The sequence below is a fragment of the Pelophylax lessonae genome (genome assembly GCF_965119305.1).
Source record: "Pelophylax lessonae genome assembly, chromosome: 9".
In the NCBI taxonomy this organism is placed as follows: domain Eukaryota; kingdom Metazoa; phylum Chordata; class Amphibia; order Anura; family Ranidae; genus Pelophylax; species Pelophylax lessonae.
In genome coordinates, this window is record NC_138776.1 from 170,348,270 (window position 1) to 170,368,766 (window position 20,497).

At 40.8% G+C, this 20,497-nt stretch overlaps 1 protein-coding gene across 3 annotated transcripts in view; it reads right to left on the minus strand.

Annotated features, from left to right (window-relative positions):
• Window positions 1-20,497, minus strand: part of GRID1 (glutamate ionotropic receptor delta type subunit 1) — a 1,530,549-nt gene that overhangs the window by 205,548 nt on the left and 1,304,504 nt on the right. For all 3 annotated transcript variants that reach the window (XM_082268262.1, XM_082268263.1, XM_082268264.1), the window contains exon 9: window positions 3,651-3,752. In XM_082268262.1, coding sequence (XP_082124388.1) covers window positions 3,651-3,752 — 102 coding nt within the window. The remainder of the gene's footprint in view (window positions 1-3,650; window positions 3,753-20,497) is intronic.

Genomic DNA, 20,497 nt, shown 5'->3' on the forward strand with positions numbered 1-20,497 from the left:
TGTTTGTGGCTTAAACTGCCAAGAGCACTGTTAAAAAAAATTAGTGAGACTGTTAGAAATGAGATTTTCTATTGAAGGGTATCTAAACTCTAATGATGAACTTCACTTATCTGCTCCCCTTTAAGTGCCGGTTCACACTTATGCGATGCGGGAAGGCTGCGAATTCGCAGCCTGTTCACGCATCGCAAACGCATCCCTGGCAGTTCACACTGCCATATGCGATACGCTGGGGGTGTCAATGAAATGTTAACGACACCCCCAGTTTGATCGCATATCGCAGTGCGATCTTTACAGTTCGCACAGGATCGGATCGCACAAGTGTGAACCACTGTGTGATCCGATCCTGGTGCGGCTGCAAAAAAGGGTCCTGTGCGTCTTTGCTGCGGGTGCAGTGCGAATTTAGCCATACAAAGTGTATGGCTGAACTTGCACCGCACAGCCGATCGCATGTAATGAAGGAGCAGTGCGCTCCGACATTACATGCGATCGCCGCAGCCGTACATATGTGAACCGGCATTAATTGTTTAAAATGTACCTTTGAAAAAAATTAAATAATATTTGTTTTATAAGAAATTCTATCCTATGGACACTCCCTGTGGTATCTCAAGTAGTCTAATTAGCCATCCTATTTCTTATCTTGGGATTCCAGAACAATTAGCCCTTATGCCAGCAGTCAGGTTAAGACACGTTGTTTGGCTAATGCGCATGCGTGAAGGCATAGGCATGCACATTCCTACAAGCATAGAAGACAGATTGCACATTTGCCCACACATATGAGCAGCACACTAAAATTGCGCACACTCGTGGAATGGCAACAAACTACGGTACTTAAAAATCCCCATAGGCGACGTTTTAAACATTTTTAACGGTTACCAGTTTAGAGTTACAGAGGAGGTCTTTTTCTAGAATTATTGCTCTCGCTCTGATGACCATGGCAATACCTCACATGTGTGATTTGAAAACCATTTTCATTTGTGGGCGTGACTTATGTATGCTTTTTCTTTCGTGCGCGAGCTCACGGGGGCAGGGGCACTTTAATTTTAATTTTTTTTCCTATATATTTTTATTTTATTTTTAAAATCTGATCACTTTTATTGCTGTCACAAGGAATGTAAGCATCCCTTGTGACAGTAATAGGCAGTGACATGTACTCTTTATGGAGGGATATGGGGTATAAAAGACCCCAAACCCCTCCACTGTACTTCAAAGTATTCAAGACGCCACATACAATAACAATAATCATCAATACCCCAAAATTTGAGGGAACTGGGGTTTGGAATATATATTGTGAAAGGATGGCCATGGTGGGTCCCACGTTTACATTAAATTAATATCCATTAATAGTATGGGAAAATATCTTAGATATGTATGTAGTTGGGGAGCTCCCCTTTAAGATTAGCCCGTATAGAACCGATAGGACAAGTAGTGTCCCTTTAGTTAATGTATGTGGCTTGTATGTTGGTGATATGTTTAAACCAGGATAATTAATAGTGGAGGTAAGTCCCATTTTTAATGAGTAGGAAGGCTTAACTCAGTACAGTTTATATTGATGTAAGTCCAGTTACTAATATGTGTACTGGCATTGGTTTTGCTTGCTGTGGTGGGCAGCCAGGCAGTCAGTCCAGCTGATTCTGATAGATCGCGTATGGCTGCCAGTGTATTTAGGAGTGGGCTCCATTCCAGCTGACAAAGTCCCACCCAGGATGTAACGTGTACGGGGGAGGAGCAACGTGTGACGTCACCTGCGGCCATCCTTACAGGGTTATGGTGAGACTGAGAGCACTAATCATCTGCACTTGACTGAAGTGCATTGTAAGTTTTCTACTATCGTTTTTATTCAAGTTTGACTATATACAGAGAGCACTAGATGTTCCTTTATTTATTCCATTTACACCGAGGGAGTCTTACTACAACACTGTACGCTGGTTGGAGAGTCTTTGACCCCACTGGGGAAGGTGCAATAAGACCATTTTGGTCATATGAAGGAGGTCGGAGGCTGTGTGTGACTGTGGTGGAGCGATTCTCACAGCGGCATCTGCATGTCTCAATGTTAAGCACCTATCCACAGCAGTCATTTTTATGAGGATCCTATGTGATGGATTTTTAGGGTAATTTTAGGAAATTAACAAGTTGATTGTAAACCAATGATTTGAAAAAAATAAATAAATAACAAACATGCCATACTTACTTGCACTGTCCAATGGTTTTGCACAGAGTATCCTAGATCCTCCTCTTATTGGGTCCCCTATCGCTTAGAGCCCACAATAGCAAGCCTCTTTTCTATGGGGGCACTCTTACAGGCTCACTCACAAGCTGGCTCTGTGTGTCTCTTCCCTCTTCACTGACTGTGATTGACAGCAGTAGGAGCAAATTACTCCCATTTCCGTCTCTGAGCCAATAAGGATTGAGAGAATCCCTGCTCTTGTGCACATCACTGGATCGAGATCAGGCTCAGGTAAGTATAGGGGGGGGGCTGTAGTAAGGAACTCCGGTTTTTACCTTAATGCAGATAATGCATTAAGGGAAAACAACTTTAGCCTTTGGAGTCACTTTAAAGCTCCTTGAGGGCAGGGATTGATGTAAATGTTTTCCAAAAAACAACAATATCTCTCCTGCGCTCAAGTAGTATGCGGGAAGGTGAATGTTCTAGACGGTTTTATGGCACAAATGAAGTGGTCTTGCTGCCTCCGTCAGGACCAAGGGTATCGAAAAGGCACTACAAGAAAACAACAAGAGAAGGGCGCACTGACCTTGTGCATTACCACTTAAAAGTTTATTAAAATCAAAGAAGGGTAGCGTACAATATACTCACAAAGGTAGGATATGAACAAGCATATAGGAAATGGGCACAGCTCGCTTATAAGACACTTCTCTACTGCTGGATAACGTGATGGCATCCTCAAAATCTGATGTGGCTTACGCGTTTCGAGGGAGGACCCTCTTCCTCAGAGCCAAAATCGCCACTCACGCTATCCACACGATTTTGGCTCTGAGGAAGAGGGTCATCCCTCGAAACATGTAAGCAACATCAAGTTTTGAGGAAGCCATCACGCTATCCAGCAATAGAGAAATTTCCTGGAAGTGAGCGGTGCCTATTTCCTATATGCTTGTTCATATCCTACATTTGTGAGTATATTGTTTGCTACCCTTCTTTGATTTTAATAAACTTTGAAGTGGTAATGCACAAGGTTGGTGCGCCCTTCTCTTGTTGTTTTATTGATGTAAATGTACAATATGTAAAGTTCTATGTAAATTGCTGGTGCTATATAAATGCCTATAATAAATACATTGATAAAAAAACGTTTTAGGAAAGGGGCAAAAACTAGAGGTGTTTCCTCTAGATGTATACTTTTAATTTGTAAACTGCATTCAAAATGTGCAATTGATAGCTATAAGAAATACCTCCCCACTAGTACATACTATCTTCCCTTTTCAGAACAATACTCCAAACAATATAAGGCTTCATATCTGTTCAAACAGAGTTTAATTTAGTTGAAAATGTAGAAACAGTACAAAATACAGTTTTTATTGCCACATTTTCATGTAGTCTCTCGTCACAGAGAAGAGCAACAGAGAAAATCAAACACTGTCAAATTTTGCACAAGATGAAAAAGAAACATTTAGCTGTTTTGTGTTTTGCAGTACCATACCAAGATAGTCACCACTTTCAGCGTTAATCCTTGTAGGTCATTGTCAAGTCGCTTCTCTTGCAGGCTTCCATTAAGGCCTCTTAAGGAATCCCAAGTTGCCAGCTGAAACAATAGCAGAAGACATTTTTTAAATAGCATTGCTAAAGACTTAGGAACAATAAAAACAATTCCTGCAATGTCTGGAAATAGAGTAACAGCGGCATCTCGGAAACAGAAACTTGTCATGTCAGTTATTCTCAAGCTGCTGAGAAAATTTAAATAGATGTAGACTCATTGTACCCAAAATAACCTGTATTATTTCTGTGTCATGTTCCCGTAAACAAAAGACATCAACTGCGGATGCCATAGTAAATATTCCCGCACCAATGTAATGCCGGATGCATTTGAGAGCAGCAAATGCATATGTATGGGAAATAAGGCTGACTACAGGACAAGTAATATACTCATTCCATTGAGAAGAACAGTATGCTATTACAAAACAAAAATAAACCACAGAACATAATAGCATATTTTGTTCAGTTTTCTGTGAAGATGAATTGAATGAATTTAATTTACACAGTACAGGTATACCGCCTATCCATACTGAAACATATGGCCACATTCCAAATGAATTAAGTAGAAAATGTGGTAAACACAATTCAAAATGTAACAATTTTAAACAATTAAAGAAGACTGTAAAGAGCTTGTAATTTAACTAGAATTTTATATAGGTATTTGTAAAAAGGAAAAATACAGTAAAACACAGATATGACCGAACCCAAATCTTGCAAAGAATTAATATGAACACTTATGTCCTGGTTGGCATAGGGATAGCTGAAAACTTTAGATGTGTGTGCATACCAAATCTAGAAAGAAAATCTGACAAGTACTGGTAAACCCAGTGGGAGATCCAAAAACTCAGCAGATATGACCAAACCATATTGAAGTCTATGGAAGCTAAATCTTGCAATTTTTTTTTTCTGGTCATTTTCAAGGCTACTTTACAATTGGTAAACAATAAAAATCTATAGCTGTCATGGATGACATGCACCCGTACAAAAAAGTAAAAATAAACTGTTCAGCTGGGAGTAGGCTTTAATTGTGGCTTATATGGCAATGTTGCAAATACACAAATCCTTTAAATAACATGTTTGGGGATGCTTTAGAGCCGGTTCACACTGAGGCGACAACTCCTTACTACTTCGGGGGCGACTTGTGCATTACATTGCACCACGACTTCAGAGCGACTTGCAGGGACTTCACATAATGGAAGTCTATGCAACTTGCTCCGAGGTCGCCCCGAAATAGTACAGGACCCTTTTTCTAAGTCGGAGTGACTTGGGTCGCTCCTATTAGAACGGGTCCTGTAGCGGTCAATGGACCGCGAGGGAGTGCGACTTGTCAGGCTGACAAGTTGCCTGACAAGTCGCGCTAATGTGAACCGAGTCTTAAAGCTGCATGTAAATACTGTTGTGCACTATGGAATAGTACAAGTTACCCCTTTAAAAGTGGCATGAAACAAAGTGCTACTGTCTTAACAGAACAGATATCAAGCCAGCTTGTGTTTGTAAACAGACCAGTCGGGGATCCTGGGTGGCGTCACTGACCAACTATGGTCAGGACTCTAGTTGGTCAATGACATCACCCAAGATCCCTGGCCACTTTGTTTACAAAACCAAACTGGGCAAGAATCTGTAATCTTGTGGAGGTAGTGCAACAGGGCAACATCATGATTAATCACTGGACAACTTGTTTAACTATGAAATTATATTGAGCAACATTATTTACATTTTTTAATAAAAATGTGAATAAAGGGACGTTTTTGATGCGTTTACATTTATTTTTTTTAGTTCTATTACTTGGGAGAATGAGTATAAAAGGGTACTAATGCACTCATTCCCGCTGATGGGCCAGATTTCTTTGAGCACTCCATTTATAAAGGAGGCTTCCAGATTCTGAAACGTCCCTTCTGCAAACCCCACAACCCTTTGGGGGACAGGATGTTGGAATGAGGACCTCTTCTCCTTGACATGGGGACAAGGATCCTTGCAGGGTGGGAGGCTTGGCTACCAACTCAATGTTCAAAGTAATGTGACCTGGTATGGTTCAAGAAGGAAGAAGGGGTTGCATGATTGCTACTCTTCTATTCCTGGCCACCCAAGTTGCATGCCTTGTTAAGGGTCTGATATAATACTTTAAGAGGGACCTCATCATATTTTTTTTCTTAATGATCCAATACATAAAAAGAATGTGATCCCCACCAGGCCTGTACACATCTGTGCAACCCACCACCCAAAAATTCAGTCCCACTGAGCTACTCCCCCAAAATAAAATAAAACCCAACTGACTTCTGTTCAAAATCAAACCTCCTGGGGATGCTCAGTGATGTATTTGACCAAATATGGTCATGGTCCCTGGCTTGTTTGTTTACAAATAGAAGGTGGCCAGGGATCTGCAATTTATTGGTGGTTATGCAATGCTAAATGATAGTTCCTCGGCTGGTTTGTTTACAAACAGCAGCTAAGGATTTGCACCAGATATCTAGCCAAATGTTACAAGTTAGTATGGTGCTTTGCAAACAGACTTATTGTATTGGACTTCCTATTTATTAGCATTCCGCATTCCTATTTATTAGCATAATGAAAGGTATACAGGAGCAGGGCAATTGACAGAACAGTACAACATTTCCCAACTCCCTCTCCAACTAGTCAGCATAAAACATATGTGTATATTTCTGTACGGTAGAAACAATCTAATTACTGTGCTACTTCTTCTTTCTCTGTATAATCACAGGGCCAGGTCTAGAACAACCTGGGCTCAGAGAAAGTTGGTTGAATAATGCTGGCCATCAGACTGAGGACATCTATTGGCAGAAAAAAATTAACGAGGAGGAAAACTCCAGATTACAAGAAAATATTGAAGCAAAAACTTAAGTGAGTGAAATGGTTAATCCTACATCATTGACGAGTAGCAAAACAACAAAGTGCTGAATCATCCACTTCTTACATTGAAAATTTGAGTGGCGCATCATCTAGATTGTATTAAAAACAGCTCAGTAAAAGCTTCCTGTGTTGCTGAGGACTTAGCACACCAAAAGGTTGAAACCAGCACATTGAGTTGACATAGCCAACCTATGAATGCTGTAATGTTGTTATCCAAAAAACGTAAAGATAATCAATTGCAGTGCCACACAATCAAAGTGCAATAATTAGACACATATCTATATAAAGTGCAACAATCAACATAAATACACATACATTGATAATAAAGTGCTGTATAATAGCACAATAAAAATAAAGTATATATGTATAAAAGTGCATAAAGTGACGCAAAAGTTAAAAAAAGTCCTGTATAGTCAACTTTATACACTTTTATACATATATACTTTATAAACTTCTGTCTAGTCCAAAAATATATGTATTATAATTCCTCCATCAATGATTCGGATTGTTGCCAGGTTATTATCAGTGTAAAGAAGCACCCACCACCTCATGAAATGAGCACTCACCAGAAAATGTGCTACAATATGTGTTGCAAACTTAGCATGTCCTCATAGGTAGGTGTCAGCCCGAGTAGCCTATGCATCCATCCACAGGGCTCTCCTCTACAGTTCCTAGTACCAATCTACTTTTATACAGCACTGACTGGCATCACTAATAGGCACTGATTGGTGTCACTGATGGGCACTGATTGGTGTCACTGATGGGCACTGCTGGGGCTGTAGTGTAACCAGGGCACTGATGATCAGTACCCTGATTACCTGTACAGGTCACCCCTGCAAGAAGATGCCAATGATCAGCTCTCTACACCAGACACTCTGTCAGTGTGACCAGATAAACGTCCCTTCCTTTTTTACATGTGACCGACTGTGATTGGACACAGCCAATCACATGGGTAAATAGCCACGTCATTGGCTCTTTACTGAGATCAGGGCCACGGCGTGTCCTGGGAACACGGTGTGAGCTTGATTGCGCCCATTCTGGGGCACCATCATATGACATTGTCCCAGAATGAGAGTGCATACTGCCGGCCGTCATTTTACTACACGGCGGGTGGGAAGTGGTTAAAGGCACACAATAATAGACCTCTGTAATAATTGATGTAGCACCCTCCTTGGTAGGTGCTAGTAAAACACATTTGGTGGCTCTGTTCTTCTTATCAGGAGAGCCAGATCTGTTAGTTTACCCTGTCACATGTTTCCAGGTGTGATTTATAGGGTCTAAGGGATTCTTCCCACTGTATCCAATAAGGGAGCTTGTTGGACACTGGAGGAAACCTAACCAGTAGCACACCAGGGTTTGTGGCTGTCTCAGTGGGTGGGCATTGCTGCAATGCATCCTGGAATTGGGTATAAATCTGGAGGGAGCGTGTCACAGGGCATCTTTTGGCGGGAGCAATGTCCCAGGAGGAGGTGGATGGCTGTCTCTCCTCCCCCTGATGTGAGGAAGGTGGTTCAGACAGTCGGCCGGTTCAACCAGATGTGGAGCTGGGCTGCAGAGGATCCAGTGTGCTGACCAGTGGAGCTGTTGGGCAGAAGACTTTGGGAAAAACAGTATTGTGAGTACTGAGGGATCTGCTCAAGGGTCTGCCTAGGAGAGGAGACCACTCCAGAGAAGTCAGGGGATCAAGGAGCCAGCTCACACAGATTGTTACAGGAAAGGGGGTGCCAAGTAGTTATCCCTGAAGATTAGGGACAAAGGGGGTGCCAGTAAGGGCCCTGAAGTTGTTCAGCAGTACAGTCTACCTCAGAGTACAACATACCTCAGGATACAGTTTACCTCAGAAAGCTCTATTACTTCATTCACAGCCGAGGGCAAAGTGAAGCAGCGGCCTAGCCGTGACTATCTCTATTCAGCATTACTCAGTGTTGCTCAGCATTCTACAGCCTTAACCAGCGCTATTCAGCTCTATTCAAGTTGTCCCAGCCTATTGTGCATAGTTCTTTAAGTTGGAGTATCCCACTCATTCCTTTCTCCCATCCAAGTTCCAAATAAAACCTAAAAAACAAAGATACTGGACTGCTTCTTGTCTGAGGTAAAACACTTGAAATAATGCCAGAATGTTCTGTTGTTGCTAATGGCAACCCAGGGGAACCCGTAACCAGCAGCTCCCAAAGGGAGTAGTGCTATATCAATATAACCTAAATGTATTTTTCTTGTTTTTAACCCAGTTAATTTACCTGAATTTTATTTAGCATCAGCCTCTTGCAGTTCTTGTAGTGCAGAGCTCAGAATGGGTAGGGGAGAAGCAGCACAAAGAGCCAACCAGTTGTGTTGCAGTACAAAAAAACATGCTTATGTGAGGAGAGAGCTTTGAGTTGAGCCTATCAGTTTGGGTGGGAGGGAGTTAAGACCCTCCTGTGCAGCAGAGAAAAATTAATTATCTTCCCCTGCCAGACAGAGCTGTGTTGTGTTGCAGGGCTGTGTAAGCCCCCGTTCACACTAAGGCGACCTGTGAGGCGACCTGGTGGCCTCACAGGTCGCCGTAGGTCGCCTTCCATAGGGAAGCTGCGGACCCGTTCTAATAAGAGCGACACAAGTCGCTCCGACTTAGAAAATGGGTCCGGAGCTTCTTTGGGGCGACCCGGAGTAACCGTCATAGACTTCAATGTTATGAAGTCCGTGCCGGACGCACCGAGGTCGCGGCGCGCTGCTCGCACCGCGACCTCGGAGGTTGCCCCCCCAAGTCGGATCGCCCCAGTGTGAACGGGGCCTAAATCTCAAAACTGGATGAACAGGAATCCAAATCCTTATGCAGGTAAAACAGCTTCCTTACATGCATTTTACCTTTGAATTTACCTGTTTGCCTGGAGTTCAACTTAAATGAAGCATAAGTGAAGTTAAGGAACTCCTTATAAATGAAGGAAATACCTTTGCATTATTAAATACGGCAAAGAGAAGCAGTGTGTGTCACCACTGCTCTTTGCATTGCTCTGCTGAATATACTTGGAGTAGATAATATTTATAAGGATGGAAGACTGCTTTTCAGTAGAAGCAATGTGTCACACTTGTCATATAACCACTTGCATCATTAGAATGTGTATCGGAACAACTGCTATAACACAATCGACTCTCTATTTACTTTTTTTTTTTTTCCTGAAATCTCCTAAAATAAAATGATATAGCTGTCATTTCTTTATCTCTCATGTGCTAGGAAAAATAAAAACCTTCCAAACTGCAAACAGAATATTTTATATATCCCCCTTTTTTGAACAAAGCAACGTAGCACCGAGCAAAACAGTCCATCAAAATGGAAACAAAAATGTCAAAATAATTTTACGGCTTTCTGTATTTCAGTTCAACCATAAATCCACTCTGCTCCTTTCATTTCACTGATGCGAATTTCCTCCATTGATCAAGAATAAAGGGTCTTAACAAGTTGGGAGGGGGGGGGGGGGGCTAAAAACAATAAAATACTTTTACTTGAAAGCCTTCATCTAAATCCCATTGTTCCAGATCATTTTATTTCTGCACAAATGTGTCAACACTTTGACTGCCAGTTGTTTGGTGGCCATGATTTGATTTGACTCAATAGGTCAGCATATGACTGCTGGTCTCATTTATACATTTAGTCCCAGAAAACTCATTTCCAGCCCTGGTAAGCAAAATACACTGGCTAACTTTGATAAGGCAGCTGTAGATCATAGAGATTGCTAATACAGTGTATGGGACACTGGTTTCAGCACAATCAGAGGCTGATATGAGTTTTATAGCTGCTAAATCTCTTCATATCAAACAGCTCAATGTCTAAACAACTGCTTGTAGTAGGTATTTCATAAACCATTGGGTTCGGAAAATATATTTGCTGAAGTTATTGCAAGGGGTTTGCTGCTTATGTAATTTAACCTCTAAATGTTGGCTCTAGACTTGAAGGTGCATGTCTGAGCCAAGTACACTGTCCAGGTTATTGGGAGAGATAGTGCAAAGATGATATGTAATGCGCAGCAACCCACAGCAACCAGTCACATTTTAATTTAGTCAAATAAAAAAAAAATAAAGGAATTTCTTTAGCTGTAGTACTGCAATTTTCCTCCTAAATAGACAATAATAATAATGCATTTAGGGTCTGCCTGCTTTCAATTGCTAATTATTATAATACATATTTTATTCACCCTTATTCACCCTAAAAGCTAACTCCAAAAAAGCCCTTTCTTATAGATTGTTTAGATCTAGTGGGGAAGGGTTAGAAATAGGGTTGCACCGATACCAGTTATTATCGGCAAGAAAAAGTATCGATACTTTCAGTCAAGTACTCACCAGTACCGAGTACCAATATGTTGTGGTGTGATTTGCGTCAATACAAAAAAATTGGTGCAAAGAATCACATGTGATTTGAAAAGGAACGCGGTGTGATTTCTGCCTGAATCACATGCGAATTACCCCACTGCTCCTGTGTGTGTGTGTGTGTGTTTAGAAAGGGAAAAGAGCCATCTAGTGGGCAGTTTAACAAATTTTAGAACTCATAGTACATATCTGCCCGCATGCAAAATAATCTTCATAGGTGTTCTGGTATGCCAATGATAGCAAACCATGGCCGCTGGAGGTGCTTACAGGGCTGGAGGAGAAGTTCCAGGACCCTGGTATAGGAAATAAGGGACGTCAACTTGGGGGCAGACCCCCTCTTCATCTCATCCAGCCCTGTGAGCACCTCCAGTGGCTCTGATTTGCTATAATCAGTGGACCAGGACACCTATGTAGATTATTTTGGATGTGGCCAGATATGTACTCTGAGTTCTAATATTTTTTAAACTACCCACTAATGCGCTTTTCCCTTTCTATATGCACACACAAACACACAAGAGCAGTGGAAAAATCTCACGCGCTTTGGACAGGAATTGCACTGCATTCCTGTTCAAATTGTATGCAATTCTTTGCAGTGCAACTTGCACCCTGTCATTTTGTATTGACAAATCACACCGCAAAGTATCAATTTCGGTATCGGGAGCATTTGGGCGAGTACCGGTACTTACGCAAATGCTTGATATTGGCACAGATACTGATACCGGTATTGGTGCATCGCTAGAGTAAAGTCACTAGGACGACAGCAGAAGGGAAATCTCCCCAAAGGGGATAAAGACAATAGAAATACATTTCAAAGAGGTTCTACCCTCTCTTTACACCTTCTGTACCCTATCCAAAATATATTTTGCTGGATATGGGCTTACAAATAACATTTTGATACTCTGATTCTGTGGCAATTCTGAAATCGATATAGGAAGAATCAAGGTTGCATTCCCAAACAATGGTTATGAAGCTTCAAAAGCCATAGGTCAGATGACCTTGATAAAAAAAATCTAAAGAGCTACCTTATAGGTAGGCCTATAATATGTAGGTATCGTATTAAAGCTCACCTGTCCTCCATCTATTCCATTAAATGCATGTGCTCTCATTGTAGAGACTCTTTAAATTGTAGAGTTAGGGACTGCAGATCACAGGGTGCCTTGTCGGGGCCTGCAGCTTACGCATGTATTTGCAAATGTGTGCAACCAAACCCCTGTTTTTAATGCATACTGTTAGACAGGTCAATTTGGTTGGTCGCTGGCTGGTTGGTAAGTTGTGACTGGAAATCTCTTCGTTTTTTTGATCTGTGTCCGCCCTTCCAGTACTCCTTACCACTAAGACCAGTTATAGGTGGAGGCAGTGACCACCTTTTGCCTTTTTGCATCATATTAAAGCTGACTTCCTGGAAATTTGAAAATGTTCACATGCAGTAGGGATGCACCAGAAGTGTAAAGTTTAAATGCTTCTTTAGGTCTCGGGGGCATGGAAAAAAATATTTATTTACTTACGCTAGACTAAACGAGCAGTTACCTCTCAAGCGGCATTTTCAGATTTCCCAGAGTTTGGCTTTGAGAAATGATTGCATTTTATTATGTATACCAGAGTTTCGAACCGCAAATAAAAATAAAACAAAAAATGGATGTGATGATAGAATTTTGCACCCCAGATTAGAAATCAAACTGACTCACTTTGTCAAGTAAGGCATTTAAATCCCAGAAAAACTGGGTAAATACACAGAGCATGCTCACAATCTACCTAGCAGGCTACCCAAGCCTGTCCACCAGTCTATTCATACTGGAGTACATCTTACCCAGAAAAGGACAAGCTAACTGTAGCACATGCTGCTTTCAGCAACAACAATTGCTTGCCCACTTACACAGACACCACACCAGTGACTGCTTAGAAACTAGAAAGAATAGAGTAACACAGAGCTCCAGAAATCTTTTTTACAGCCTTCTCCCTTCTCACAAGCATGTATGTTGGTCCATCTATCCCACACATCTAGTTTTCTACTATTCTACATGATATCTGATTTAGTACCCTATTGATATTCCTATTGGATATCAAAAATAGCTTAATCTAGTGGCAATTTAGGATACTTTTTTTAATGTCAACCTGTGTTTCAGAAATCTTAATGATGTAAGAGTGCTGAATCTTATACGCATGTATTTCAGAGGGAGAGGTAGTTTGTTATCTTGGAAGCTGCTCACCAGCAACTGTGGGGTCTTGCTGGAATCCCAGAGGGGTTCGTTGAAGTTTGTAAGGATGGGAGCGCCACACCAGCTTGTACAAACTTTTAAAAGATTTTTATTTTGGATAAGCCAACGCATTTTGGGGGCTCAGCACTACCCCTTCATTAGGCCTAAAAACGAAACAACAAAGAATATACAAAGAACCCTTAACTCTGTTAAAAGCTATGGAATATACAAGTATAAAAGTACAAATGCCTTAATGCAGTAATTATCAGAGCCAAAAAGCACATATATTACTCGACTGAGAAGCAAAAAACCAAGAACTACAAAGAAAACATGTTATTAGGACTACAGGGCAACACAATAACAAAAGCAAAGTGAGATGGAACTGGGCAAAGAAGAGCAGAAGAGACAGCTAAAACAGGCTGAGTTGATGGATGGCCATGATGGAATCAGGCATAATCAGGCAAATTTTTACACATTAGTTAAATTTACATTCAAAATTCAAAATAAGAAAAAAAAATTGTCATAATATTTTCCATTCTCAATGTGGTACTTTCCCATGCGTGCTGCTTTTGGCAATTGCCCAGTACCAGCATGGCTGCCATGGGCCTTGGTGCAGGTTTTTGTTTTACTTTTTGCCTGATTCTATCATGGCTGTCCATCAATTCAGCCTGCTTTAGGAGTCTCTTCTGCCCTTCTTTGCTCAGTTCCCTCATGGCTGCCCTAGACTCTTGCTTGCTCTGGGTGTGGCCTCCTGCGGGGTGGCCTGGTTCTGTCTGTCCAGGCGGATGTGTGGCTCTGTAGGGATATGTGGGCTGCTGTTGCCCGACAACCCTCTGATTGCCGTTTACAGGGCGCCTAGCTCATTGGGGAGAGACTATGTCCCTCTTGGGCATACGCACTACCAGGATGGGCTCGGTGAAGTCACACACGAATTCGGAGGTCTCGGCAGCACCGGACAGGAGCCCCACATAAATACGGGGGGTTGTCAGCAGGTCCCCTCTGCTACTGCAGCCCTGAGCCTGAGCAAGCTCCTGAAGAAGCGGGGGTCTCCACGTGAAACATGTTGAGTGCTCAACACTCAGATGGTATCTGCTAAAACTGACAACGGTTACTTTCCTAAGGCCAACCCTTCTGTAATTTGATTTTATAGAGCCAAATGGTGAGGACACAGTGCTTTGTGGCTATTTTTTAGAGGTGTATATGTTTTAATATGTTTTGGAATAAAGTATTTTTCTATTTATCATCATCTCCCCATGCTTCAGTGGCCACAAGCATCAGGGAATGTTTAACACCACAGCACAGTGCTGGTGAGTCAGGATGGGGAAGAGCCTCTACCATGTGGATCTATGTTGGTTCAATAAAGCACATACTAAATTTCCAATTGATTTGTTTAGGGATTGCTTTCACAATTGTCTACAGTGTCGTTGGTCCTTTTTATGAATGGAAGTATGATTGTCTGACTGGGAATATATATTTTTATTCACATTGGGGACATTGGAACATTTATACCCAGTCTACAATAAGCTCACATACATTGCCCTTGCACCACCGTGCACTGTCCTGACTTGGTGGTTTGACTTTTTATAACCCAAATAGTATTTTGAGATTTTTCTTTACTTTTTTGAATCACACTCTTTGCTGTTTTCACTTTACCTTGTTAGTTTTGTAGGTATCTATCCTTTATATCAAGTGTACATGTATTGATATGTAAGTGGATGAATTTACTGTTTTTCTATTTGATTTAGCAGATGTACATATATTGATGTGTAAATAGGTTACTTTTTTTGAGACGTAACATTTTTTTTTTTTTTAATATAACTACATAGACATGTAATATAAGGCGATATGAACATGTAATATAAGGGGATTGCCCTTATCCCCATTAGAACATACAAATCTGTATATTGTGACTCATATAATCATTTACGGCCATCTTCCCTTTTAAAGCCTCTTAGCTCATGATGTATATATCCTGTTTATGAGTTTTACTATCTATAATCCATGTCAAATCTATTTTTAACATGTGATGTATATCCATTTTTATGATAAAACGGCAGTAAGATGTTTTCTTTTTTTTCACTCACTGTATTATTTTACTTCTTGTATGGTATTTATTGCAGAATGTTGTGTAACACCACAAAACTGAGGAAATGACAGGTTAATAAATGCTAGTTTACTGTACGGAGTCATATTGTAGCATTAGATTTGTGAAGGAATAGTACTAATAAAGAGCAATATATTTGTCACGTAAATTATCCACACAGGTTACTAAATACACCAATGCAAATACATACATGAAAACTGTTTTACCAGGCCAAAAGATTTGTATTTTTATCCATACATTCCTAAGATTAATGCAACCTCCTAAACAGCACAGCCAGGGGAATGACACCATTCACAATGAAGGAACACAGTAGTGTCTTCTTCCCACGTTTAGTCTTCTGAATGGATAGTAAAAGGGCAACAGCAGAGTAAAATGTTCAACCCTCTGTTCAATCTGTTCTCTCCCTTCCTTGGCCTGTTTCCTGTAAACACATTTGCATACACTCACCTATTTGGCTCTCAGGCCTTCCCTTTTCTCGAGTGCTGCTATACAGGCGGTCCCCGGGTTACAAACATCCAACTTACAAATGACTCCTACTTACAAACTGAGAGAAACAACAGGAAGTGAGGAGACATCTAGCGCTAGGAAGGGAAATTCACTCCTTTAGTGCCTCGTTTCCACTGAGTGGTACGGTTCGGTTTGGTACAGTTCAGTACAGTTCGGAACGGTACACCTTGATCAGGCTTGTGTTTCCACTGCCAACCGTACCTCAGAAAAAACAGTACCTCAACAGTGTAGCTCCACCCTGTTGGTATGGTACTAATGTGCTTGGTACCCCAACGAAAGAGTCCCAAAAAAGTGGTACGGTACAGTTCGGAATTAAGGTACCATTCACAACTTTTGACAATTGAAATGCGCACCGTACCGAACCAAACCAAACCATACCACTCAGTGGAAACAAGGCATATGAGTTCTCATGGGAAAAATGTGTCTCCACTGAAGCTTTATCACCAATCCTTTCTTTTACAACAACCCAAATTTTTCAAAATCCAATTGTCATAGGGACAGACAGTGAGGTGAAATCTTCTGAACAGGGGTACAGACAGCAAAACAAATGGTGCAGGGGTGTTAACCCTTCCCTATGCTATCCAAAAAAACTTAAAAATCATTCTTTTGGCTGGAGCTACACTTAAAAAATGTACCTGTTCCGACTTACAAACAAATTCGACTTAAGAACAAACCTACAGACCCTATCTTGTTTGTAATCCGGAGACCGCCTGTACTAGGTAGAGTAAGAAGCTGATGCACTTGTTGCATTTAAAAAAATATATATTATGATTACAACCATTTTTTGTCATTTACATCTCCCTGGAGCTAAGCCGTAATGAGTCTCACTATTACTCCTCAACACACACTAACCACAACAGACACACAGTGGAGAAAACCCGCTATGTGCATTTCAGCGGTTAAATTGTTGGCCGTTTTGCTGCGACCATTTTGACCATCCTTTATTAATTTTGGTTTTGCATGCTTCTATAATTCCAAGTCTTACCACGCTTTCTATCTTTTTTTAAAATGTATGATTTATGATCATTTTGAAGATTTTAACTTCTGCATTAAATAACACAGAAAGTCAAACACTCCTTCAACCTTAAAAAGTTTAACATTATTTATGTGATCTCTAATCTGAGATGTGCAATGTCTGCCCTTTCTTAAAGTCACAAAATGTCATAAGCCTTGCTTTGACAAAATATGCATTACCTTTTTCAAGAGAGTTTTTTTTTCTTTCTTTTTTTTTTCCTTCTTTTCACTCACGTGAAGACTACACATTTAGCTAGAATAAAAAAAAAAAAATCTTTGCCGCCAGGAATACTGAGATAGCAACCAAAAATATGACCACACAATTTACTGCCTCAGAAGTCACATTGGCCAAAAATCAACAGGCAATGAGTGCCAGCACCGCTCAGGGACTATGAGAGACTGCCAATTGAAGTTAACGGCACTGAGATCTGTGGTATCCGTGTGATGAAAAGGAAATGTTACTTCACAGATCTGTGGATGGATGATATAACAAATTACCTGTACCGCAGAGAACCTTAAAAAAAGCCCACACAGATGAACAAGTGTAGAAAAGCATATTAGAACTTCATATTGCAAATATTGCTTGGGAAAGAGCAGAATGTGTAAAAAAAAAGGACAATATTGGTTACTAATAGGTAGGGTTTTACTTCAACTGGACAAATGAATGTCAGTTTGTAATTGGGTGCTGTGGGCAAGTGTATTGTTCCTTTTAGCAGATAGAGCCTGTTATGTTTTTTTTTTGGTTTTAAAGTAAATTGCCTAGTGATACATTCAAAATCCAAATAAGAATACTATAAAACTGTAATTTGGTGCAAGCATGCACATTGTCTTTGATATCTCTTTGAGATTGTAAGCTCTAACAAGCAGGGTCCCCTGATTCCTCCTGTATTGAATTGTATTGTAATAGTACTGTTTGCCCTCATGTTGTAAAGCGCTGTGCAAACTGTTGGTGCTATATAAATCCTGTATAAAGGACCGGTGCTACCACTAGGTGAACTAGGCGTCTAGGGTGCACTGCCGCCTAGGGCACAGCCATGGCTCAGGGACATAGATAAGGAGGGGGTCAGGGGAGCAGCAACTAGGCTAGTGTAGCTGCAGGACTACCAGCTGTGGGAGTCACACAGCCTGTTTCTGTCACAGCCACAATTAGTCTCCTACAAATTGTATAGTTGTAAAGTATCCTGGGACTCGGACTCCGGGGTTCCTGGGTGATATCAGAAGGGAGTGACATATGAGGAAGATTCAGCTACCCACTATCCTGAGGAGGCAGTAGGGCACGGTGCAACCTGTAGCCTACAGGCTGTACTGCCTCCTTCTGCCTCCTCAGCCAGTGGTAACACAAGTTCACTCTACATCGCTGCAGCAGCTTTAGAAATACATGGGTATGCTCCCCCAAATTTTTTGCCTGTTTATTATGTATTCGGTCTGACCAGACTATCGAGGTTGAGCAACCCTCCCCACCCCCCCACACACACCTGTACTCAATCAGTGTCCACCATCAAGTTGATATAGGAGGAGTCCCCTGTAGTGCATTTGCATATCCTTCCCAGCAAGGAGTATTATCTCCAAGGGTTAGGCTGGATTCATCTCTTTTTCATGGATAGTGTAGGACCCACTGATAATGGGGTACTTTGACGCAGTAGTGGGCTTGAGCACGATATGGCCATATGGTGGGACCAAACCCCCATTTTTATTTATGGATTGTCTTCAGATTTGGTAGTTATTTCTTTTGCATTTGCGCGCTATTCTTCTTTTTTAATATACATGTCTTTTGGTTCATAGCTGCAGCAGCTTTAGAAATACATGGGTATGCTCCCCCAAATTTTTTGCCTGTTTATTATGTATTCGGTCTGACCAGACTATCGAGGTTGAGCAACCCTCCCCACCCCCCCACACACACCTGTACTCAATCAGTGTCCACCATCAAGTTGATATAGGAGGAGTCCCCTGTAGTGCATTTGCACATCCTTCCCAGGAAGGAGTATTATCTCCAAGGGTTAGGCTGGATTCATCTCTTTTTCATGGATAGTGTAGGACCCACTGATAATGGGGTACTTTGACGCAGTAGTGGGCTTGAGCACGATATGGCCATATGGTGGGACCAAACCCCCATTTTTATTTATGGATTGTCTTCAGATTTGGTAGTTATTTCTTTTGCATTTGCGCGCTATTCTTCTTTTTTAATTTACTCTACATCGCTGCAAGTATATCCCACGGGCTTCCTGTAGTACAGGTGTGGCATCGAGCAAATGGCAGCTCTGATGAGGGAGAAGCCTGCACTCAATCTCCTGAATTGTGCAGTGAAGATCCTCCAATGATCGAGGTGAGGGACAAGAGAGAAAACAGATGTTTTACCCAGGAAATACAGGGAGCTGTTAGAGGTGCTTGTGCCCCCCTTTATTAAAAGCCATTGCAATGCTACCCATGTTCCTGTCCTTTTTAACAGGGTGAAAGTAACCTGACACCTGTGCAGCCTAGGTGTCAGCTTATTGTCACCATGTTAAAAGAACAAGAATATTGGTGGCATTACAATGGTTGTACAATGGGTTCACATTAACCAAAATTCTAAAAAAAAAACGATCCACAGTGGACTGCTTTTCACAATGTGGTCAAGAAGCTGCTGTCAGGTGTTCAGGAGGTAATCCTGATGCCCCCTGAATGCCTATTTTGTTTTTTCATCAAATGGCAGTTTATAATGGCGTTAATGCACCACAACCACGAGCCAAGTTTCACATTTTGAAATTGTATTTATTTATTTTTTTTAGAGGGGGGTGCAGGTAGCTGGTCTTACCTAGGGTGCAAAATAGTCTAGCACCAGCCCTGCCTGTATAACCATAATATTAATATCCCAAATATTTATTTCCATGACAAGTGTACTGTACTTTTAGTAAAAGAATCTCTAAAGACAAAAAAAACTTATTTTAGTATTTTACAGAATATTTCCATCCTGATAATTAATTTGAAATATTGCCCAAATGTAATCCTCAGGTTGTAACAATATTGGCGGATCTGGATAACATTTACGTATGTTGCTCATCTTAGTGAATGCAATTTCATTAGAAATTTTAGCAGTTCAGATTTTAATATATTCATATTTTTATTTATTTTATAGAGACCAATTCTACTATTGTATTTTGGTTACTATGGAGGGCCTATATAAATATTAATAATACTATTATAATTGTATTTATTTTTTTCCACAAAATGTTTTATTTATTGAAATTAAGTACATAAAGGCAGGGGAAAGAGCGAGAGCTCAGTGGGCCATAACAAACAATATAAAAGGAAAACATAGCTTATAGATACTAATAAAAATTCTATTAAAAACATAATTAAAACTACTAGCTCAAAGATTTATAGCTAATTTAAAAAATATGTGGGTCTTCTTGATCTTGTTTATTAAAGTGGTTGATTTTTATATTTTTTACATTTATAATATATATTCCTGCAACAGCTACTCTGACACATTTCCCTCCATCACTGGAGCTTAGTCATCTGACTAAGCTCCAGTGATAGAGGTGTTACCTTATGAGGAGTTTATGTGTAATCTCCATTAGCAACTGTAAATAGATGTAACTATTTTACTTGTCCATTAGGTAATTTTTCGGTTTGTGCCTACTAGCATATGTGGGTCTGTACCTTCCTGATCCTGGTCCTGGCCGCATATCCCCTAGTGGTTGTTGGTGGCGACTTTTTACGATTTCTATAAACCATACACATCGTATGTCTTTGGAGGTTACCCTGCCGTGATTTGGTCATCTATAA